The following is a 24,665-nucleotide window of genomic DNA, read 5'->3' as shown; positions in this document are numbered from 1 at the left end:
TATATTGCTCCACTTTGAACTTTAAAAAGCCAGATGGTTCCCTGACTAATGTCTGACACCCGTTAATACGAACCTTGGAGGCTCAGGGATTGTGACATTTCTTTTATTGGTTGTCTAAGACTCGGACGTATGAGATGATGAGACGTGCGGCGATGTTAGGAGGAGGTTTTAATTACTGTGTCGTTGGGCAGTTTATATCTTTGTAGGGAGAGGGAGCACAAATCAGAATTGCCAGGAGATGTATAACAGTATCTCAGAATAGATCGGTGAAAGTCTGAAGGGATGACTTGTTCATTACAGATTCTAAAACATAGTGACCTGTGTCTCCATGTTGATTTTTCATTAACTTGGATTAAGCGTGGAGAAATCACATACTGGCATAGACAGAGATGAATTATGCCCGGTCGCTTCAATGAGAATACAGCCATGATCATGGCGGTTTGACATAGGTGTTGGCCACAGTCTCTAATGTTCCGGCCATCACTGGCTGGAAACGCGAACAGGTTCGGACACCACATAAAAGGTATATATGCTGCATATAATGCACATGATTGAATTCTAGGGGGCGCTATACATGCATTTCCAGACGGCTGCATTTTAATTTTTTTGCAACAACCTCAACTAGAGGCAAGATGTAGTAGGCGGTGTGGTGGAGGGTAGTATTGCTTGGATTGCCTGCGGGGGATTTGTAAGAGGGGTGCCTCGTGTTGGCCCTCTTTGTTCTCTAACGCTGTATGAGATGACCGCCCTAATCCTGTCACCGTGTCAGGGCCGATGCCGGGGAGATGAGTCGTGATAAATTACAGGAGGGGTTTGAGAGGACACTCAAGAGAGCTCTTCATGACGTATATATGAGTATCTGGGAGAGAGTGGGCTGGTGAATAACAAGCATCCCTCAGAGGCCAAAAGCGGCTCTTGCGCGTTCATCTCTTTTCTATATGTAGTTTTTTCTACATCAGATAATTCTACTGTTTCTTTTGTTCAGACATTTGTTAGAGTCACGGTCCATGAGAGAAGCTGAAGTGAGGTCAACTGCCATAGGCTATACCTCTTTTTGTTCCTATAAATAAATTGGAATATTCTGCTGATGCACGAAAAGTTAAAAGAAATTAAACCAGGTTTGGAACACAAGGTTTGGAAACGCACGATCTTAAAAAACTTGGGGGGGAACCAGAAATGGGTCATTTTTTTTTTTAGAGCAAAGGGAGCTCTGCAGTGTCGAACCCGACGAGGAGGATAAGAGTTTCGTCAAGTAAAAAGTGAGATTTTCATACGTCTTTTGGAAGATGTTTTTACAGCAGAGCTCTTCAGGAAATGTCAATAAGATCAACAAAATCCAAAACGGATGGAGCAGACAGAGATAGAAGAGGTGGGCAATTGATATTGCACCTAAGACTTATCACTTCAGCGGTGCGGGATATTGCGTTCAAGTCCAGTTAACAGTCCACACTGGAAAGTGGGAGGAATGGGCCGTTGCATACTTGTCATATTGTTTTGTTCTGTTTCTCGTGCCTCGTAGCTTGGTCAATTAACTGTGTTCAGTGAGTCATCTTCTCCGACATCAATCTGAATGTGTTTTGGAAGGATCGGGTCTTATGGGAGAAGACACTTTTTCCCTTCCTAATTATGTAGCCTGGACGAGCAAGCGAGGTGGGCAGGCCGTGGAATTAATTAGAGGGATGCAGCATGTCGCAGACTTCACGCGCAGACCTGGTTTCATTCATGACCAATCCTCATGTGCTGATGAGCTCCAAGGATCCCAGCACCTAACTCCTCGAGAAGAGATAACTGTGAGCTATAATCTGAATCGGCTATACTCTACCAGTTCAGCTGTGCATTCCGGAGATGTTAATGGTATTTATCAGAATGAATCTGGACAAGTTTATGAAAAGTCCAGAGTAGAAATAGTAAAGAACTGATCAAGGCTTCACGATTCCAGCTGTTGTCCAAGGCAACCTCCTTCTAAGTCAACCACAATTCTTGTCTACTTAGACCACGCGCTGCCTCCTCACGTGGAACCGGAGCAGGAGTACCAGTGTTGACCGCTCGCACGTGCAACTAAAGGATGGAGCACGACAGTTGAGTCCTATTTGTGGAAACTGGAATGTAATCTTCAATGCTATAGTTGTATTCCTCTGTCCTTCAGGGTTAACTGCCTCACATGGCTCGTACATTAGGAACTGGCAGCACCTTGGGTTTATCTAGAGTGCATGACTTGGAGATTTTCCCACACATTAGTGTATAATAACTTGTTTATGCTCCAGTCAGTCCTTTGAGAGCTCTGGTAAAAAATCAGTTAAGAGGGCAACAAAAGTTCGTTCCGCTCATCCTTTTTTCCATACACTCAGTTCCAGCGTCCCAGCATAATGAGCTACTGGAGCATCTTATGTTGTCATCTTCTCATTAGTAGAATCGAGCGAGACTAGAAGAATATGGAACCTATAGCAAAAGCGAGACAGTGCTAGCAGATAATAAAATTTTGTTATGTCGTTCTGTTTTTCATTATTGTTGAGGAGTCTTTTGTGTCTCATATTCTATACCAAGTGCAGTTGTTAATCTATAGTTGGCTGGTAAACTGATTGAGCAGTTTAAAGATTTAACATCCTCCCGATGTGGATCTGTTATGATTGACAATAATTGCTAGCTAGCATTAAAGCCTATAAGATTGAACTGGTTTACAGGTTGTAATACAGAACGGTCTCATTGATGTGACTCTTGGCCTGAGAAAAAAAGTGATACATACACTAAGTAGACAGAGGTCTATTGGCTGTTTATACTTCTGAACTTCAATTATCGGAGCCGTCAAGCACGCGAGCTTTAACAATTGGTGAAGCGTGTGTTTTGGTGTCGTAGCTCCGTGGTTGCAGTGGTGTGTGCCTCTTGTCTCGCTGTCTCCTTAAGAGGTTTAAAGGTGGGGGGATTTTCTAGCTGTCAGCTACAAAATTGCTGAATGTTGGTGTTTTTCTGTGAAAACCAAGACGATGAGAGCCGTTTCCATACGCCTTAACTACAAAAGATCGCCAATGAATCCAGAAAAAAGGATAATCTGGTGGTGAACATGATAGAATGACTGTAAGAGGGAGCCTCATACATTTAATGATTTATTTAATTTATTCTCTTTTCTTGATAGGAATACCTAACTTAAAGTCGTCTTAGTGTGATCAGGATAAACATGACAGGAAAATGCACTTCTGCTGTTCTTCCTTACAATGAGCAAGCCATTTTGATAGTGTTCTTACTTTTTCATTTTGTCAAACTGAAGTTTACAGGACGGAATGTAATTTTCTCTTCAAAGAATGCGACTGAAGATATATTCTTAACACTGCAGTGGTGAAAAGCAGTGTTTTCTGCAAACAGCAATGAAACTCAACCGTCATCTTTCCGTGGTGATTTGGTGAATCACATAAAAAGAAAGATAGAGGGTTGAGAGATCGGAAGAAGTTACACAGTAAGATTATTGGAATGACTTAAAATATAAATAGATTAATTGACTAGGTAGTTTTGACAAAACAAACATTTGGACGCGGTGAGAAACATACAGGTCTTACCACAGGCGTCCTAAAATGTCTAACCTTCTCCGAACTTTAACCCGATATTGTTTCTTGGCAATCTGTATGAGTCAGTTTTACAAGCTGGCTCCAACACTTAAGACACACATTGTTCAATGTTGCATTAATTACACTTAGTGGATAATATCAGATTATTCTCTCTATCCTGATTATTTTTATGTTTTAGGCCTCTCTCAATGTTTGTGAATCTCTCGTCTTGTATACGTAGGCTGGCAACCAAGATGCCGACAAAGAGAAAATTGATCAGAAAAACCGCCGCTAAGACGATGTTTTGATTCAGAAAGCCCTAATGATACCTAGAGGACATACTAAAAACATTGCAAGGGGCTGCAACCAGATATCAAGCGGCAACCCCGTAGCCTGCTCCATATTCTACGAAGTCAGACCTCGTCTATGCTGTCACGCGTCTTGTTTACGTGCGCAGTAAAAGTTAATGGAGGGACGATCAATATTATATACAAGTCACCGGTGGGAGAGTGCTCAGCACTGCTTATGTCGGTTCCATAAATCTCGGGAGCCAGACTTTTCTATTTTTAATAGATATTGTATACTATATATGTCTGCTGAAATCTTAGACTCAGATTTGGAAGGATTTTACTCAAATTCAGCAGACTTCACAAATAGAAGTCATTCACGAGACTCTCCGCTTACTGAGTCATATAGGGTCAGTAGGGCTTTAGAGCGTCAGCTTTTCCGTCCGTGGAGACTCTCAACATTACTCGAGAAGACACATCCATTTGGGGGATGAGAACTCATCATTGAGGCACCAATAGACATAGGAATAAGCGGATCATTTAGAATGGATTCCCTTCTAGATATAGACATCTGAGATTACGAGCCGATCCTCGACTACATACCTCGCAGGCCCAACTTAGTTATATAATGCTTTCCACCCACTATTTGTAGTTTAAACGTCACATTCACCAGTGGAACCACTTGACGTTGTATTGGACTCCATCTCAACTCTGATCTTGTTCACACGTACAGCATCATCTCCAGTTACAAGACCCGAAAATATACTGCTTGTAGGTGAATGTTGACTCCGTGTGAGTGAGGCTTTGTTGCACAGCTTAATGCCATGATACCGCAACACCTTATTCTCTCCTATTGCTGGTCACCATCTACGAAAGCACAATAGGGATTCAGATTCACATCGTCAAAAGAGGGAAGAATACCGGCACCTCAACAGACAATTCAAGCTTGTAGTATAATCATAAAGAAAGATTCCTGTGATGTTTGCTTAACTTTGCCTCACACCCGCCAACTGAGCGCCTACTATTCCAATCAGCGAGCACAACACATTGTGTCACACACACCAAACTCCAGCTACACTCAGCCATATACAGTCACCATCATTCCTGCAGTTATGTCAGGACCTGCACACCCGACCCTCACAGCAAAATTCACTCTAGACAGGACTTATGAGTGGGGTAACCCGAGATAACTGTGTGTTTAGCTACCACATTTTGACAATTATCCACGTCCTACCCGCCCGTTGCGTTCACTGGCATCTTCTACAGTAATATAATACAATCACTTTTCAGACTTCAAATCAAACAGAATAATCAGCCGTTTTCCACTTGAGTCCACAGCAGATGTTGAACTAAAATGTATGAATTCGTCACAATATCAGTAGTACATTGATAGTGTATTGTCTAGACCTGCAGGACCATTTATGGTTAGAAGTCGTGTGTATGTGGTGTGAAGTGTGTTTTTTTGTATGGTCTGCTTGGTATCCAGCAGGTTATTGAGACATACAAACAAACAGCAGGGAAGATGCGCCATTTGGCCGCATCTGCCTGCCAAAGGCTCAGGACTCTCTGCCAGACGTTTGTGTAGAGTACCCTGCCCTCCTTTCTCTGAGTTAACATCTGCCTTGACTCCCTGGCCAGGCCACTGTGAAAACAGCACTGCGTGAGAAGAGGCACTCCCGTTCACTGGCTTACTGAATGCTAATAACACTGGCCTGAAGTGGACCTCTTGCCACCCTGCAGCCTTTTTCTGTGGCAAGCGAGAAACGCAAGAGCAGGGTGGGTTTTAGTGTTGGTAAGAAGACCCAAGCATTACCTCATGCTTAAGAAAAGCCTTCGGTGTATTTTCACTATATCCGCAGGGAACAATTACAAGAGCAGTGACGGACCTCCAAGATCATTAGAATCAGAATGGAGGAGGCGTAGGCCGAGTTCACTCTGGCTGGGCCTGCCTGTGAGGTGATCTGATTGGGCTTTATGCCAACGTTGTCCTGAAGAGGAAGAGTGGGACACTGGGACCGGCTGACTACCCTCTGACTGATGTCAATAGATTACTACCAGGACACAAAGGTTCATACCTGAGAGCTGAGGCTTCATGCTAGGCCTTCTTTGAATCACTTAAAGAGTGTTTTGCTAGCACTCTCCCCTTTTATGTTGGGAGGGCAAAAGCACAGCGTTATGGTTTTTTCCAATAACAATCTCCTCAGGCAGGTCTGGAACACACACTTGGTTGTTGCAAAAATTTTCTGCTGCCGGGTAGCTGTAGTGTGGCATCGCTTTAATGACACTGAGTGGTGTTATTAAGTGTAAATGGGTCTACCGTTTGCCTTCGGGGTCTTCGGATTGAGGTAACCTTGCTCGTTTGCGTAACTCTGCGCATGAGTTAAGCTGTATAGGAAAGACATAGCGAGTAAAACTACTCTGGTATGAATCATGTCACTTCTTCCACGCGTGTGCGTGCCGCTTTGTATTTTTAACTAAGACTTGATTTATCGAATTGGTCACTCCCAGGACAATCTCCTCTCGACCTCCATACTTAGCGACCAATCAATCCCCACTTCTGGGCGGTCAATCCCCACGCAGGAGATGTGGAGAATTGTCTACAACCATAATAATGGTTTTGTTTGTTCCTATATCAATGTCCCTATTTAGCACGGTGTCACATGTAATGAATGGTATGACGTTCTTTTAAGGAGATACCATTTTTAAAAATAGTTTTATTTTGAGTTTTTATTATCCATGTCCCACTCCTGTGCTGCAACACAGCGTGACTGTCGAGGTTTCCAACGGTGAAAGGAAATTCAATATTAAAGAGGAACATCTATCACTTTATTGTCTCACTCACAAATGAGTTTTTGCGATGTTCCCTAAATGTGTTCATATATCTTGTTTTCTATATTATGCTGTGTGGTATCTATATGTTCAGCCTGTCCCTAAGAACTTCTAATTAATAGGGTGATATTGTAAGGAGATATTAGTTGAACAGTAGAGTAACACTTGTTTTTTTTTGTGTTCTTGTCTTATGCACGTTTCAAATGTGTCTAAAATTGGCACATACTCACATGAGAGAGAACAATTGCATGTGACTAAGATTTTAAGAATGAACTGATAATTACACCACGTATGATGCAGACCCTTACCCGCATGACACTACATTGATTAGTTCATTATTTATGAAATAAAGTCAATATACCTTATCACGCAATGTCGAGTAGAGAGTAACATAATGCTCAGTAGTTCCCTTGGTCTGCTTGGGGGCCCTTGGAGAAATTCACATTTCTCTGACAAGCATTAACATCAGGCGAATTGAGTCACAATTTTGCACAAGGGTCATGGTAATAGGAACGTAGCCTGTTCATATTCTCTGTTTGCAGAGTCTATCTCTTGTCTCGCCTGCTAACTATAATGACATCATCGAAAATCTAGAGATGAGAGGATAGACGGACGAGAAGGTAATGTCTGCCACGCCACTGTAAGTTCATAGGGATGGCGTGTGTGTGGTGTGTCGTTGTGTGTGTGTTTGTGTGTGTGTGTTGGTGTGTGTGTGTGTGTGTGCTGTGTGTGTGTGTGTGTGTGAGAGAGTTAGCCATTTGTTAAACTTGCAACCTGGTCATTTCTTACCTTCAAGTTCCATCCCACCTGTGATCCTGACCAGAAAGAAGAATGTGCAGAGTATGAATGGATGTTTTACAAAAGCTACTTGTTCATGTTGTAAAAATAAAAGCTCCAAATGTCTCAACAATGTCCAACAGAATCAAGAATAAGCCAAATAACCCATTAACAAAAGATTCTATCTTCATTTTACTTCAGGCAGCTCTCCTACTTTATGTTCTAACAGTTTATTTCTACTTTTATTACAAAGAAAGGAAACAACTAATGAGAGGTCAGCACTAACCATGGTGACAAACACATCGCATTTCCTGTGGCTGCTCTGCAATAAAAGGCCCTTGTGATTTGCCAATTTTATTCTTAATTTGAAGCAGCAGCAATAAAACGATCCATTCACATGAACAGAAACGTTATGCAGCTCTCACATGGTGGAAGGAGAGTGAACAGTGAAGAGTGGGGCTGATATTGATGAGATGAAATTGCACTGGATTACATGTATGTGTCATTTGACTTTTCTTCCCTTGTGTCTGAATCCAGTGCGGGAGTGTTGGGCTCCGCCACTAACAATAAAACCTGCCACACAGACAGAGAGATAATTATTCTCTCAGGTGATGTAATAGCTTCAGTAGCAGTCATGCTTAAACAGAACAATGAGATGAAATTATGTCTCACAGTGTTTTAGCTGGCGTCACATTAGGTCCAAGGAGCAGTCAAATTTAAGGAGAATGTACCTGCTAACTCAGTACCTGTGATGATTATAAATACTGTTAATTAAACATCTGCACCTGCAGATAATAGTTACAGATTTTTACAAGTAATTTTGACAGTATTTATTTATAACTATTTCCCTCCACTTTTCTTAAACTTGTGCTTTCTTGATATGGAGGTTTGCGCATGATTTATTTTATCATGTTACTTCATTTACATTTTTAATTTATTCTTTATTTCCTCACCAGATCATGTGTTAATCATTTCATTCATTGTGCCTGCTCGTCTGTGTGGTCTTACCCTGAAACCATATGGTCTTTCTGGCACGAGTTTGTAACCTACTAACTAAATATTCCAACAGGATGTCCAGTGTTACCATCACAATCGTACTGGAAGATAAACACACAGGAGCCTCAGCTGCTGGTTTAGTAAACAGCTGGTCATTAGTGTTGACTCGAACAACAGGTACAGGAGCATTAAAAAACCCTCCAGGGAGCCACCAGATCACCCATCATCTGCCGTTACCAAGACAACATAATCTCACAAGATGATGGCTACATGATGTTTTTTTTTTTTTTTTTTAATGCACCATGTCATCAGGATGTTTAATATAACGTTACTCTCTGTGCTGTTATAATAGTGTTATTGTGGCAGAGGGTTATTTCAGGTTAATAATGAGCTCCCAACAGTATTATGGAGACCTACAGTAATGGAGCACATCTAAAGGTTTACTGGTGTTTCACATGTGGAGCCATCTGTGTACTTTTGTCATACTGAGACACTAGAGTGCGTGGTCCACCACAGCGCTCCTCTCTTTATCTGTGCGTGAGCTGCAGTAGCTGCAGGGAGGGACATCCTGCATGTTTCTCCCCAGTCAAACTGACAGGTATCACCCAGCAGTATTACCTGTCTCAACAATAATTGCTTTCTCATACGTAACCAGCCAAAGTCACTCTAGGTGACTGTTTTTGGCGAATGTGTTGTACTCTGAGGACAAACCCTCCCCTCACCTCCAGCTTATCTGTTTGCCCTGTCTGTCCATCTGCTCTCACTGCAGCCATTACATTCATGTGTGCCAGGTCCACTCTCAGCCCGTCCCTCTGTGCCGCAGAGCTCAATTAGAGCATCCCTGACACAGAGGCACCGAGGCACAGTGGTATCACCACTTCCACGTTTCCTCCACATGGATGATAAGCGTCCATGACAGTGTTGATCACCACATTGACTATCTGCCACACTGACTGCTGCTTTGTTCAGCTGTCCCGTCACAAAAAGCTCACCAGATAACAAGCTTATTAGTGCATCACCCAGGACTATTGTACCGTATAAAACTACTCTAAAACCTCATCATGTGTATTTATTTCAATACATGACAACTGAATACAGTCATTGAATATACACCGGGTTGGACAGCCAGTTGGATGCCTTTTCTTAATTATTTATTTCTGTGTACTTCTGTTCTCACAGTCCATCAGCATAAGGTTTAAAAGCTATAACAACAGCAGCTATATAAAATGAAAATCAAAAAAAGAGTCTGACTTCACTCAGTGTGATTGCTCCGTCTCTCCTCCTCCCTCCATAGTGCAATGTGAGAGCTTTCTTCTTATGCTGAGTTAGTGTGGTATAATAGATGTTCAGAGCCTGTGGTAGACTGATTGAGTTGGTCTAATGAAAAGCCTTTTCAGTGGGCTGTCATCTGTCAGCCACCATTAGATAGTGCTGTATAAACAACGGCTGACAGCAGAGGAAGGCTTTTTCTGCAAGTGACAGACGGGACATGATTTAAGCAATTCTATAGAAATGAAAATCGATCCCTGATCCCCACAGCAATGCTCTTGTGTGTCCTTGTGTTTTATAAAAAAAATAAAAATAAAAAAAGACAGTTGTAGTCAGTAAACCGTTCTTCTGTTTTTGCTGTGCGTGTTTTTCAGAATGGTACTGACTACGGGTTCCTGGTACGTCAGAACTCTGAACTCTTGCGAGCCCTTGATGAGCTGGAGAAGACTTGCACCACACTGAGGGAGGAGAATGGCCTGCTGGTAAGACTAAAAATAACAGTTTGTGACTGAAGGCTTCCTAGAAAGTAGGGCAGGTGAACAGACATGAAACTGCAACAGCGCTGTTTCAGTTTGGTGCTGAAAGTTTCTCTTTTCACAGTCATTAGTTCACTTTGTATATATACGGCGTGTCGGCCTTTCTCCAAGCATCTCCTGAATGTTCACTTGTCAACACAGGCCGATGATATTAAACCACTAATAAGCCTTCCTGAATAACTGTCGTGTGACTTGGCGTTGCTGTTATAGCATTTGCTGCAGGCGATGTGTGATGATGATGATGATGTTTGTTTGCCGTGTGTTTAGCGGAAGAGCAGCGCCCCAGAGACAGAGGAGAAGGTCAGGCGGCTGAGGAGGAAGAACACAGAGCTGGCTGTTCTTGCAAAGAGGCTTGAAGAGAGAGCTCGAAAACTGCAGGAGGCCAACCTCAGAGTTGGTAAACCCCCCCCCCCCCCACAAATAAAAAACCTCCAACATTTTCACAGCGAACTGCTGAGCCTATTTGCACTTGCACTTGACCCAAATGCTGGGAGTGACTCATTATCAAGCACCACCATCCAAATCACCACATCACCATAATGTTCGGTAATGAGTTGAATAGAATAGTTGAGCATGTGATGAATGGGAGCCTTGTTGAAAAAATACCAGCACCCTATTGAATAATTTAATGCATCACTAGAATAGCTACATGACCTCACTGTTCAGCAGGACGTCCAACTAGTCTCTTATATAAAAGAGATGTAGTAAAGACATGAACAAAGATCAAACACGATGATTGGCAGTTTGAAACATTTACATTCCTCATGAGACGCGTCTTTAACTCAGCATTTTAAAACCTGATGCGATGGCAGCATCGCCAGATGGACATGTCTTATACTGTGGTTGTCTTGTTTAAACGTGGCTTACTAGTTAGGCATCATCTGTTCCTCTGCATAGACCCGAATATCAACCTCTATTTTCCAGCTCAAAGGATTAAAAATCTAATGAGTATACATTTAGTAATGGGCTGGTTAAATCTCTCTCTGTATGCAGCAGCTTGTTAGACCGCTAACAGAAATGGTGGAAGGCTGAGAAGACCAGCAGTTAAAGACAGTGTCTCTATTTGCTGCACTGACAGAATAAAAACACAAAAATTTACAGTAGCATCAGCAAAACATGTAGCTTTAATCCTTGACTACTTTTTAATAGGTGGAAAGGCTTATGCAGCATTTCTGAGCATCCTTTTTATTGACAGCATACACATTTCTCCTAGAAGATCCAAGTCTTCTTAGAAAGTATCAACCTACAAGTCAGATGTGATTTTGTTCTTCATTGGGTTGATGAGTATCTCTTAAACTCGACATCAACACCGTGATGAAATCTAATCCACTACAATTAAATTGTATCGTGGGAGTACTCTAATGAAAAGCTGCGTGATGCACGATGTTTCTCTTTGAAGTCTGAAGTAGTATTTGAAGCACAACAGAGTAGGGATCTTGAAAGGGAAAGAGCCTCCAGCCTCTTAATCTGCCCAAAGTGCCACAGTCATCTAGCAAACAATGCGAGGACCACCTCTCTCTGTCCTGCTGCCGCGGTCACTGGCTGCTGTGTTTTTCGCTGTGCACCTGTTCCCTCCTCACCTCCTGTTGCTCACTGAAAGGACTAAACTACACCATCAGAAAGTAAAATGAATCGAATCAGGAATCTTTTACAGTTAACTTTCTCCACTGCTTGTTGCCAAAATGAGACTTTGCCTCTGAAATCCTCTCTCGTTCTCGCACAGGTGAATTCCCCGTCACTGATGAGACCCGGCTCAGTGGAACAGTACAAGAGGGCGTTTGCCCGTCAGCGAGCTCGCGACCTCGCCCAGCACGCTGATGCACTGTTGTCTAAGGACAAAGAGATCGCTGCCCTACAGCAGGAGTGCAGAGAGCTAGAGGCACGACTGGGAACCACGAAGGTATTTAATGACACAACTCCTCAGGAACTAGTTTGCTCAGGCATGAATTTGGACTTCTTAACAGAAAGACAAGTTCAGACCACTGCTCTTCTGAACATAACTCTGAGCGTCATTGATCTTCCACGTTTTTACTCTTCTTTGCCACAGAACCACATCCCTCCCCCCCTCACTCAGGCTCATAATGCCACAAGCTTGCTCTCTGCTGGACAACATGGGCACTACTCATCCTAACTCCCTGCTAAGCCCGTATTACAAAGGCTGCGTCACTGCTGATGTCTAGATGACAGTGCAGGAATAGGCTGCCTTTCTAAGTGCCTGTTTTTAATTACTGGTCCAGTGACTTAACAGCTGATACTCCTGAATGTGAACATCTGTTGTGTTTAATAATGAAGGGTCTCACAGGGTGAACTGTGCATTGATCTAGTAAGGATGTCTGTGCCGGATCTCTTATTCAGCCTAAACACATTTTCACCGTGTGATAAGAAATGACAGGGAGGGAGGGTAAAGTGCTTCACTCAAGATGAATTTAAATATTAAAACATATTGTCCAGATCAGATTTACAGCTTCACTGGATGTTTTTGTTTTTGGTTTCTTCTGATGCTTTTGGACTGTTTTTTAAATGACAACTGTTTACACTTTATTAAACTCTGTTTTAGTGTTTTGAAGTCATTTCTACATTGTAAAGAAAATATGATTGGATCAATGCACATAATTACAGATGGATTGATTGAGATGACCATTCTTAATAATAATGTAATAATAATTATAAGCTGAGTTGATGACGTCATTATCTTGTGGCTGTCTTTAATGCACGTGTATATGCCGGCGCAGGGCTCCCCGGTTCCATCTGGCAGAGTGGAATTCGAGAGGCTTCTCAGGGAGTCTCAGAGGGAGGTGCTGCGGCTCCAGAGGCAGCTGTCCGTCACGTCGTCCACCCAGCAGCACAACCATAGTCCCGACCCCAGTGGCCCCGAGAAGTGCGGCGAAACTGAGAGGGAGGAGGGGCAGGAGAAGGTAAAGTCGCCCCCTCATGTCAGAGCACAGCTCCAGCTCTACACTGACCTCTGTTGGTCTTAGGGGACTTCAATATGTGAACCTTGTCTGTCCAAACTAAAACTGGTGACATCAAATCAACTGTCATTTTAGACCTCAGATCAAAATAGCAGTGGATCAGCAAATTCTATCATAGTTTCTGTGTAGCGAGGACCTTAATTACTGTAAATAAACAGACAAAAATGATCCAAACATTGTGACCTAAGTCGGTGTAAAAGTGTAGAAACTGTAGGACTTTCTGCTGTGATGATACTTCAGCTTATTTGAGGTTAAAATGTGTGATGACAACAGAGCACAGGTCGTGTGTTTCCACCTGGGAGCATCAAGGGCATCGGTGCTGCGGTGTAGTTGGGATCATACGTTGTTTGGTACTGTAACATTTTTCTAAAACGTAGTGTATGTTTATGTTGGCATGGATGTTGTTGTGCAGTGTTATATAATGGCTTGTCGTTGGACTCGATACTAATCTGCCACAAGCCATAATGAGATGATTCCCTGTCTTGAACTTGGGCCTGATCAAAGATACCAAAGTCAACAGCTCCGATCCTCTGTGCATGTACTACTGATCTCCTCTGTGTTCAGTTCTTAGAAACAGTTCTTCACTGGCGAATAGATAGATCAGTCACTGGCCAAAACGTTTTAAATTGCACATATACAGTGTCATAAACAATATGAATAGGTTACATAATGCAGTATGGGTATTATTTGTATTTTTAACATTTTATTTAGCCACACCAGTGAACATCTGTAATGTTTCACCAGTGTCCTTTTGAGAGGTAGATTTTAAAGGTACAATTTCAGTTTATTAATATGAGTTTACGTCACTTTAAAGGCATACATCTAGTTTCTTTTTATTTCTTTTTTTTTGTAAAATTCTCCACTGCCTGTGAAGTAGAGTAAAATTATCTGCCTGTGAAGCTCAAATGAGAATGCCGATTGTGGTAATCTCTCGTTTGTGGGACGCACACACGCACTCCCAGTGGCACGCGCACACCCAGAAAGGGGCCATGTTGTGTGAACTCTAATCCCCTCTAACAACAGAATGGTACAGTCCAGTAATCCGCTCTCTGTTGCTGTGGCAGCGGTGAGAGGGTTTTGGGTGGTAGGTAAGACTCCAGCCGCACTAAAGACTTTTCTATCTCGCCCTGCTCTGGATAACTAGCAGGCCAAGGGAAGCCTTGACGTTGCCACAGATCACACGAAGGGGGTAGGTCGTCTTCTGAGTTTTGTTATCTCTGTGTGTGTAAATGTCTCATTGGTCCATTGTAGTTCTCCTTGGCTAACCTCATATGTGTCTGCTTGGATGTGAGGCTGGAGCCGTGCAGGACTCAAAGTTGGGACTTAACACTGAAAACTAATCAGTGTCATGACGAACCCGGGGGTGTGAGAGAATTGGCTCAAGGCAGCGGGTGTTGCATTTGTGTCAGATATTAAAACTACCCGCTTATTCTGGAAGATTATTGATATGTTACATGCCCCGTGTTGGTGCTACAGTATGATTCGCAGCTCAGGGGATTTTTCATTTGGGTCTTAATGTTTTTTTAATATTCGTGTCAGTGAATTCTGTTTAAAATCCCCCCCTGGTCTGTGATGAGACTGCCACTTTCTTATAAATTAGATGGGACATGCATGAGGCCTAGTCAAGGGCAGCCGGTCAGAAACCCGGTTTTGTAACAGTCATATATTGGAGCTTCCAGATGCAGAATTTAGATGGACCGACTTAGTGACAGGGTGGTAGAGCGTTTGATTGGTGGACATCGATATGCTCCGTATTAAAAAGAAAATCAACGGCCAGGCCAATCCATTAAGGTGCTTTTAAAAGAAGTGATCCAGTTACCCGTTTCAGTAGTCTGCAGGGATTACACCAATGTGCTTATGGCATTCAGGGCCTGCTGAATGGGATCTGACCCTGCTTTAGTACGCATGGGCCCAGGGTGTACTTGATCCTTTAGCAAACATGGACCACATCGGTGTGAAGTGTCCACAATGGCACCTCACCGTGTGAAGCAGTGTGCAAGTAGAGGCGAGCTTCTAATCAAGGACTTGGTTCTCACAAAAACACATCCGGCGTCACCTGCTGTGGCCTCAGCGTGAGGACAGACTTTAGACATGGCTGCATTCCTCATCAGGGCACTTATTTATAATCATTTATACGACTGTCTTTGCACATCCAACAGGATTTAAGTCTTTACTCATTATTTACAATATCCATTACTGTCATTATTATGTTTTCATACATGCACTGTTAAATGATTTCAGATCAGTTCTGTCACACCCCCTGAGTCTCTTCACTTTTAAAAGACACAGGTTTGGCTGAGAAGCCAACAATCACATTTTGCAGATTCTTATCAAGACTTATCAATCCCGAAATAAACTTTCTCAGTTTACAAAGAGCACATCTGTAGAGATAACACAGGAAAAGACATTTAACTTCTGTGTTTTCAAAGTTTAAACAAAATGCTATAGTTCTCTGTTTTCACATTATGACCTGTTGACCTGTCTGTCATAAAGTCAAAAGACAAACTAAAGCAAGATAAATCAGATATAGTCTGTGAAATCTGACTGAAAATCTGCACTGAAATAAAACATCAAGGGAATAAAGGTGGAGAGAAGAACATTAAATCAAGCTGTAAATGTTCTTCAAGGCCAAAAGTCTTTGAATAATTCAACATTTATACTGTATGTTGGCCTGACTTTGAACTCAGTGCTTGATTGAAGAGTAAACGAGTATAAAGCTCAATATATATTCAATGAATTTCATACATGTTATGAAATAAAAATAAATGTTCAAGTTATATTGACTAATAAATTGGGATTACTTAAGTTATTAATTGTATCCCTCTATTAAATAAAACAGATGTGCATGTCAGGAAATATTATGTGTGTGTGATTTCAGTGCCACAACTCTTCATTTAGCTTCAATCCATAGAATATTAATGCTTGTGAGCTGTAATTGATGTTATATTAATTGCAGTGGTAAGTAATTATGGAGTCAGCACATTTGAACTCAGAGCTGTCCTACCAGCAAATTCCCATTGATTTAATTTGACTCCAGCGGCTTCAGGACCAAAGTGTGTTTGTCTACAGTGTAAGTGTGTTTGAGTGTGTTGAGCTGCTGACTGAGCAGAAATACCATCAAAAACACTCGTGGGTAAAATAAATTTAAAAAAAAACAATCTTCTTCCCAGTCTAATATTTAGCTTTTCAAAGCTGGTGTCAGTATATTAGTATAGAGGCGGATGCTGACCGTAGCATCCTTAGATTTTAGTATTTACTTGCCCAGAAATTCCTCCGCAGGACAGTGACCGGTTGGTTAATGGTTCATTTTTAATGAAAGACCAACACAGACACAGTACATCAGCAAGTCACTGTGCAGTTAACTATAACAGTTCATAGGACATCAGCTTCATGACATTACTCAAAGTCAGGAACCACGCCTCAAAAAACAATCACTGAAAATGTAAACAAAACCGTGACCCCTGGGAAATGTTCCCTTAAAGGAGGGCGTGTTTATTTATTAGAATTGTTCAGATGTTGTTCAGATTAGTTGTGAAAATGACTGTTTTTATCTTAATGGAATTATTGCTTATAATTTCTTATAGATGGTATTTATTTTAATTGATTGACCTTGACTGATTGACTGTGACCAGTTTAGGTCAATGCAAGCTCAAAATTATTCTCAGTATGCTGCATGATTTATCTATTTATCTTATAGTCTTATTAAAATATTTTAATCCTTTTTTTATATTAACAAAACTGTTAACTCCTGAGGCAGAGTGGTCATACTCCAACATGATTCACTCTTTCACCCTCGTCATATACTTGAATTGATAGAAGTCGTTAAAGATAACTGATGTTTAACTGATGTTTGGTAGCAGGATTGGTGATTCCTTCCTTCACTGGTTCAAGTACATGTGATGATCTGAAGGATGATAAATTCTGATAAATAAGAATCGCTGCTCAAACCTGCAATAACAAACCTAGTTGTCAACAACACAATGTGCAAAGTGCTTTCTCATTTTGCTTCCAAATATAAAATCATTTTGCCACTGTACATGACGCATGCTAAATGGACAAAACAAAAATTTGTTTGAGCAATAACATTCGACTCAGCTGACCTTCTCTCTTAATTGTCCACATGAGAATAAAGACTTAAACACCAACTGCACCATGACCAAGTGAAATCTCTAAAACATGCGCAGCTTGTTAGGTCGCACTAAGTTTTGTTAGGTTAGTGTGTTGGCACATAAACCTTTGAAATGATTCGTAATAGCCTAAGCCTTGATCTAATGCTCTCCGTGACAGTCCCTTTATTCCTCATAACATTGTATAAATGAGGCATTATGTAATATTCCCCCTCTGTGCCCATCCGGCAAAACCATGTCAAAATTATATCACACGTCGCCTGAACCCTGATTATATTTGCGATGAACTCATCATTGTGAGCTCTCACATTCCCTTTACACAAAGGATTGCTCTTTTGGGGATTTGACCTGCAGACTGATAGCAGTGTATGACATACCGATTATAGAGTGTTATCACTGTGTTGTTTGGTGACATGAAAATATCTCAACTTGTTGAGAGAGAGAGGTAAACACAGTGACTTTTATTCTAAGTATTCATGTATAATTATTAGATCTCAGTGATGGCATGAAAAAGTTCAGGTGCAAAGAAGGAGTTAAGAAAATGAGAGGACCTGCAAAAGTAGTGAGATAATGATCGACAGGGTGGGGGCTTGGTGGGGTTTGTTCAGATTTGCAAAGGGATCTTATCTTACTAATGTGTCACTCCCACTTTGCTGCACGGCTGCCAGACTGTAGCAACAAACTCCACACACTTAAGCCAGCCCAGTGGATGGGTACGAGGAGCTACAAGCTAATTAAGAATCACAAGAAGACCAACTGGTTTAACCACGACAAGCAGAAGTACAAAGACGGGAACGTTGCCAGGATCACCACCCGGCACGTCTGCATCTGTGGTGGATGTGATGGGATCTTTTAATGGCCACCAAAATCAGCAGAGCACTTGTTTGCGGCCCTTCATTCCTGTGCACTGTTTTTGTACAGGGGCCAATGGAATTAGTGCCTCCTGCTGGCCCTTCGTCACCACTACTAACACCATCTGGTCCCCTATCCAAAAGCTAAACCAGGGATAGCCTCACTTAACTTCACAGACATGCCACCGAATTGGTGCTGAGCGGCCACAACGAGTAATCGGCCCTATGTTGAAGTCTCCTGTGTCCAAACCGTCACGCTCCCTGATGCAAACTGCCACACACGTGAAAGGAAGACAAACCTACATGAAACACCTGCACATTTAACAAACAGGTATTCCACAGACTTTTAACCGTGTGGTGCCAGAGGAAAACTTTCACGTGATTTATATGCTGCTTGTGGAACTAACACAGAGGATAAAACTACAGTATACTGGCGAAATGGATGACTTGTTATATATATATAGTATTAAATAATACCAATGATAATCAGCTGCTTTATGAAATGAAGGGTTGTCTTCTATAGACGCCATTGTGTCTTGTTATTGCCAGGTTGCTTTAAGTGACATCTTAGTTGTAAAAAAGACTGACTGCACGCATCAGCCCAAAAAACTTTTCCAATCATGTCAGAAGTCTTTTTATAATTCATTGGAACTATAGTAGGACTGCATCTCTCTCTGAACCTTCATTCTCTTCAGTCTATCTCGACTCCAGAATGATTCAGTGTTTAGAGGTTGAACTGTTTGGTAGTCTAGCTGTTAACTTCATGGATGAATACCAGATATCGTATGCATCGAAGGGGTGTACGAGCCAAATCCATGTTATATGATTAGAGAAATGTAAAACAGAAAATAAAGAATAAAAAAATACTTAATAGAAAGAAACCGGTGGTCGCAGAATATCCCAGGTTTATTTATTCTATTTATTCTTCATGACTGAAAAAATACAATCAGTTAAAATGAACTATTTTCAACAGAATTCATCTAATTGATGCCAACTGCTCTCAGATTATAGATCATCAATTTGCCAGATTTGTTAAACTGTTTCTTTTCCTGTTGCATCTTTTTATCTTAAAGCCATAGACATTACCAGCTAATGGAAACTTTTTGCAGTCCCACACATGTTGATCTGAAACAACATGTATAAATACGTTTTTTGTGGGGGCGGGGGTTTTGACTGGTTTAATAGTTCCTCTACAAGAAATTGTCAGTACAGGTTATGAATCTCTGCGTGCCCTGCTCTGATGATCCTAGTGGAAACTGTGAAGTCTAGAGTGATGTGTCTTTCAGTGACTAACAATGTAAAGGAAAGGAGAGTGTAAAGGAGAGATCCCCTTTGCAGCACGTGGCTGAGTGCCTTTGATCCTGTTATTGGGTCATGGCCTTGGCTGCACTAGCACAGTTCTACTCTGAGCATAAGTAGGTTTGCTCTAAAATTAGATACTGATTCCCGACTCTTAACCCCTAACCAATGTCAGCCTGTCCCCCACCTGGATCCCAGTTAGACAAATCATACAAGTTGTAAAGATGAATGTGTGGCTGTGATTAGTTTGAAAAAAAAAAAGTAGCCTGCTGTGAAACATTCAAGTCATTACATGCAACCTAATTAGAAAGGACAGGCTTCCTGCTAATGAGTTCCAGTCATGTTGCAGGATAGAGGGATTCCCCCTGGATTATTCATTGATTGTAGTTGGACCACTGGGAAGGAGGCTTGCTGCTAATCCCTCATGCACAGCAGGGGGTGTAACGTTAAGTGTTGCTGTACAGTATGACAATCACATGTTTGCTCCTCTCTCACTAGCTGGTCATGTTTTCAGGATCAGAGCAGGAGCTTGGATGTTCGCTTTTCAAGATGACCTCTGTAAATGTAAAGCGAGTGACTGGATGATTCGTCCTGTCCCTGTCAGGTTGTAGGAGAGACCCCGTGTGTGGCATTAGATGAAGCTCCATCCAGGTGTGAGAGGACTCCCGGAGAGGAGGAGGAGTCGGGGCAGCGAGTGACGCCCTCACCGGGCCTCAGCCCGACCCCCTCCCATCAGGAGGAACACACAGAGGAGCAGCGCCTACAGTTTCTGGTGAGAGCATCCGCTATTATACTTAGCTGACTCTTCTAAATAGCCCTGACATGTAGGGGAACGTTCAGAGCACAACCATGCTGTGCAGATTGTTGCTTAATATTTTTCAACATTATCAAACACAATGTACTAATTGGAGCTGAAGCTTGTTATTGCTGAAATTAGAGGCGGAGGTTTACTAAATGACTCCAGTCCAGTCCTTCATGAGAGTCCTAGACATCTCTCAGCAGCAATAATTACATATACTGTCTTATTGCAGGCGCAGCACCTTGTTATCCACTGTGCATTTGCATGTGAAACTGAAGCTTGAATTTCAGTGCTGTGACTGAGCTGACTGTCACTGAAGGAAAAACTAGGGCCAGATTTGTTATGTAATGCTGGGATTATTTTGATCTTGTCCCTTGGAAACAGAAGAGTAGCACATTGGCCTTGCTGATTCTACAAGTTGGTCTCATGGTTTAAATAGACCACAGTCCCTCTCAGCTCTGTATTCACTTTCTTTGTCAGGATGGAAAATGGAGATTTCAGACATTAATTGATGTTTTTGTTTATTGTGAGAGCATTGACATTGTACATTACATCAGCCTAATTTACAATCCAGGAAGATTTGATTATAGAGTAGCAGCAGTGTCAGTATTGGGTGTATTTAATTCACAAAAACACAGAAAGCTAAATTCACCATCATCTGGGCATCATGTTATTTGAGTCTATTAGGGTCAAATCTGCATGACCTTCACTGCTCAGTCACATTTGGAAAAGCTGGTGGTGCAGTATTGTGCTGATGAACCACAGTATTTTTTTAAGAAGTAATGTGTAACTTTTAAATTGTGTTCTCCAAAATGCACAAACATAGTTTGATGAAATGTGTAGATTCTGTCCTAATTAAAGCTGCAGAGCTATGAGGGGGATGAGCTGATGATTTGTTTGTTGAGAGGATCTTAAACTTGCATGATGGAGTGATTTCTAAGATGAGTTAAATGAGTGGCAGATGTAGGACAAAGTCCATCAGCTGAGTAAACACTGAGCTCCTCCATAGACTAATTTAGCTCAGAAAGCTTGCAGGTTGGTAGTTTTAGCTGCTAGCGATGTTGGTTTGTCCACCACTTTGGTCCAGACTGAAACATCTCAACCATCAGACGGATTTCCATGAAATTTTGTACAAACATTCATGATGCCCAGTGAATGAATTGTAACAACTTCACCACAATACAAATGTATTCCGTCTAATGCTTTAGTTTATACCTAATGATTTTGTGTTTAATTGACAAATGTTAGCATGCTAACACGTTAAACTAAGATATGTCAATATGGCAAACATTCAAACCTAAACCCCTAATTCATGCTAAACATCAGCGTGTTAGCATTGTCATTGAGAGCATGTTAGCACACTGATGTTAGCATTTAGCTCAAGGCGCCACAGCTCCTACTGTAAGTTCAGCCTCACAGACCTGCTAGCATGGCTGTTACACTCCTACTCTAATTTATATCACTGAATTCAGGGATACTGAAAAAATATCACCTGCATGCTCATAACACTATTTATAACCATTTATAACCATGACCCCATAAAAAATAGCTTCTGTGCATTGTTCAGGGTAAAATAAAAAAAAAAAAAACAGGGTTAGAGAAGTGATTGGCAGCTCCGTGTGCATCAAAGGAGACACATGGTCGTCTACACCATCCTCTGGACAACAGATGGATTTAGCTCGTGGGGACAATCCAAACAATCTTTTAAAAAAAAGCATCTGTGTTAAATATCAAATTCCAGTACAACCAGCCATGGTAGTTTAGCTTCACAGCTTCAACTGAACAGCTTTACTTGATTCTGATTACTTTATTCAGGTCTTAAAGCTGTGACACAATCAAGCAAATCAGACCACAGATTGCGGTTTAATTATCATTATTGTCTTGCTGTGTCACGACTGGTGAGAGTACAGTATCTCTTCCAGTCAGCTGCTGGTGGTCTGCAATTAGCCTGTGTGTTCTGTAGCTTCCCCCCACACAGTCAGTCTCAGTGGTAATACTTGATTGAGGTCCTGTGGCCACGCTGAAATAAGCTGATTTCTCCTATGCTGGTCCTGCATGTAAGCTGCATTTAGAATAATTAAAGGATGCTAAGCTTTGTAATACCTCATTGCTGTCATGTCAGAGGTCAATATGGAAACTAAAGCCAATGTTTTCTGCATTGCAGAATGTAAATACAAATAATGTGTCATGATATTACATATTGTTTTTCATGGTTTTGCTCTTGTACAGTGAATCCTGCTCTTTGTTCTGAGAGTTTGTTCTGTTGTAAACCATGTGAATAACTAGATCTAGTTTCAGAGCCGCTTTCAGATTTCAGAACGAGGATTTAGTGTAACTGTTAATGCTTTGTTATCGTTGTCGGTTCAGGAAAGCGAGCTGAGCAAGAAGAGAAAAGAATGTGAAAACCTTGAGCATGAAGTAAAGAAGCGACAGAAGAGATGTCTGGATTTGGTAAGAGATCTTCTTGCTCCAGTGTTTGTGTCTCATGTGCCGTCTGGCCGCCCTCCAGTCTAGTCTAGTTTAAACACTACCGTAGTGGACGTAGTGATGACTTGGGAGACATGGATTTCCTCAGTTTTATTTGTGGTTCTGTAACAGGAGAGCCAGCTTGAGGATGAGCGAGGCAAAAATGAGCAACTAAAGGAGGAGGCAGATCTCCTCAGGAGGAAGGCACAGCTGCTCGACCAGGTCAGTGTCTCCCTGCGCTGTCGAGGTTTTTTTTTGTTTCGTTTTTTTATTTCTAACCTGGATGGCATCTGTCATAGCTGTTAGAATAATATTTATTTTACCCTCCAACATACAGTGATGTTAAAACAGAGCACCACAAACCTTCCTATAAGAGAGTATAAACAACTTCTCAGTTTAATTTAGTTCAGGTGTAATGTGACTGATGCTAATGATGTTATAGAGAGAAAAACGTCCAGTCAAGTAACCTGCTGTTGTTTCTCAAGACTCGGGCTGAGAATGAGGAGCTGAGGGAAGATCTCTCTGAAGTGACCGCTCAACACAATTCAGTTCTCGAGGAGAACCAGAGACTCCGTGCCAAACTGGAGAACCTAGAGCAGGTCCTAAAGGTACAGTCAGGGTCAGATACTCTGTGTATGATATTCAGTTTCACTCCTTACCATTGTCTTCTGATCGTTTTTCTTTCGAACAGCATATGCGAGAGGTCGCCGAGCGAAGGCAGCAGCTGGAATTGGAACATGAGCAGGCACTGGCTATCCTTAAGTTCAAACAGGATGAAATCAAACGGTTACAGCGGGTAAGAACCAGCCACCTCTCACACACTCTCCATGTTTAACGCAGATACTTTTCTTGCTTATATCAAACCTTTATGACCCCTTGGTTGCTTTGAGCCTAAACTGTGGGAAATGGGGCGTCTTGTCCAGCAGGAGGCAACCTTTGGGCACCTATAAAGCACTGAGCTCGCTGTGCTCTGAATTACACTTTTATGAGCAAACAACCAACATTGCACTGACTTTAATGTCTTTTTTATTCATCAGGCTCAGTTATTCGCCAAGAGGGAGCATGAAGGAGTGGTTCAGATGCTGGAGGTGAGTCTGTGTTACACCACTGTGACTACTCATCAAAAAAGACAAATTATGTTCATACCATGCATTGCTTTTATTACCTCACAGTAAAGAGTTACCAAAATAAAACTCAAAGCTTCCAGTGTTTATAAAGTCACACAAAAGAGTGGAACTTACTCCCAACATTAGAGAGGAGGAGTGTTTTTCAGCACTACCCGATTCCTGTCTGACGCCATCAAATCTTATTTATTATTCAAGGTGTTTCTCATGTCCTTTACAACAATAAAAGAGAGGATAATGATTTAATTCTCTCCCTTTCTGAGTAGACAAAAGACATCTCATTTCCACTGAAGCAGCATGGACGTACAGAACAGTGGGCTCTCTTATTCTTATCGAAACACCTGGCAGAGAAGCAGTTGCAGAAAATACTTGTATTTTTTGTCACACTCACGGGCCTGGAAAACCGTTTGAACAGATGGCTTCTCTGCTGTTGTGTGACGTTCATGTATGCTCTCAGTGTGAGTGTAACACACTTTGAATTTAAAATGAGTCCAGACAGTCGATGACAGTTGAAGTCCCGGTCTGTCTCACTGGCTTCTGTTTTTGAGTGGTGAAAAAAAAAAAAATAGAGATCAAAAAAAGATAGAAGAGAGAGAAGAGCCCACAGCGAAAACTCAAAAATGTCATCATCCACACTCGATGACTGTTTTGTTGACTCTTTATGTCTGCTCCTTATTTGACACTGTGCATTTTGTGTTTGTTCCTAAAAGAAATGTGTATTTTATTTTAGGATTTGACTCAGCTTGTGTTGCGGAGGGAGCTGGTAGAGTATAGCTGCTCCTGTTTTAAAAACTGCT

The 24,665-nt window shown here is 41.7% G+C and overlaps 1 protein-coding gene across 1 annotated transcript in view; it reads left to right on the top strand.

Annotated features, from left to right (window-relative positions):
• Positions 1-24,665, top strand: part of tspoap1 (TSPO associated protein 1) — a 64,623-nt gene that overhangs the window by 20,433 nt on the left and 19,525 nt on the right. Inside the window, exons 4-13 of the mRNA XM_022746096.1 lie at positions 10,069-10,176; positions 10,498-10,623; positions 11,954-12,130; positions 12,963-13,145; positions 20,084-20,251; positions 22,646-22,729; positions 22,877-22,966; positions 23,230-23,352; positions 23,436-23,540; positions 23,782-23,832. Coding sequence (XP_022601817.1) covers positions 10,069-10,176; positions 10,498-10,623; positions 11,954-12,130; positions 12,963-13,145; positions 20,084-20,251; positions 22,646-22,729; positions 22,877-22,966; positions 23,230-23,352; positions 23,436-23,540; positions 23,782-23,832 — 1,215 coding nt within the window. The remainder of the gene's footprint in view (positions 1-10,068; positions 10,177-10,497; positions 10,624-11,953; positions 12,131-12,962; positions 13,146-20,083; positions 20,252-22,645; positions 22,730-22,876; positions 22,967-23,229; positions 23,353-23,435; positions 23,541-23,781; positions 23,833-24,665) is intronic.

The sequence above is a fragment of the Seriola dumerili genome, unplaced genomic scaffold (assembly GCF_002260705.1).
Source record: "Seriola dumerili isolate Sdu_G_001 unplaced genomic scaffold, Sdu_1.0 BDQW01000091.1, whole genome shotgun sequence".
NCBI classification, from domain to species: Eukaryota; Metazoa; Chordata; class Actinopteri; order Carangiformes; family Carangidae; genus Seriola; species Seriola dumerili.
This window is presented reverse-complemented; position numbering and strand designations above follow the sequence as displayed.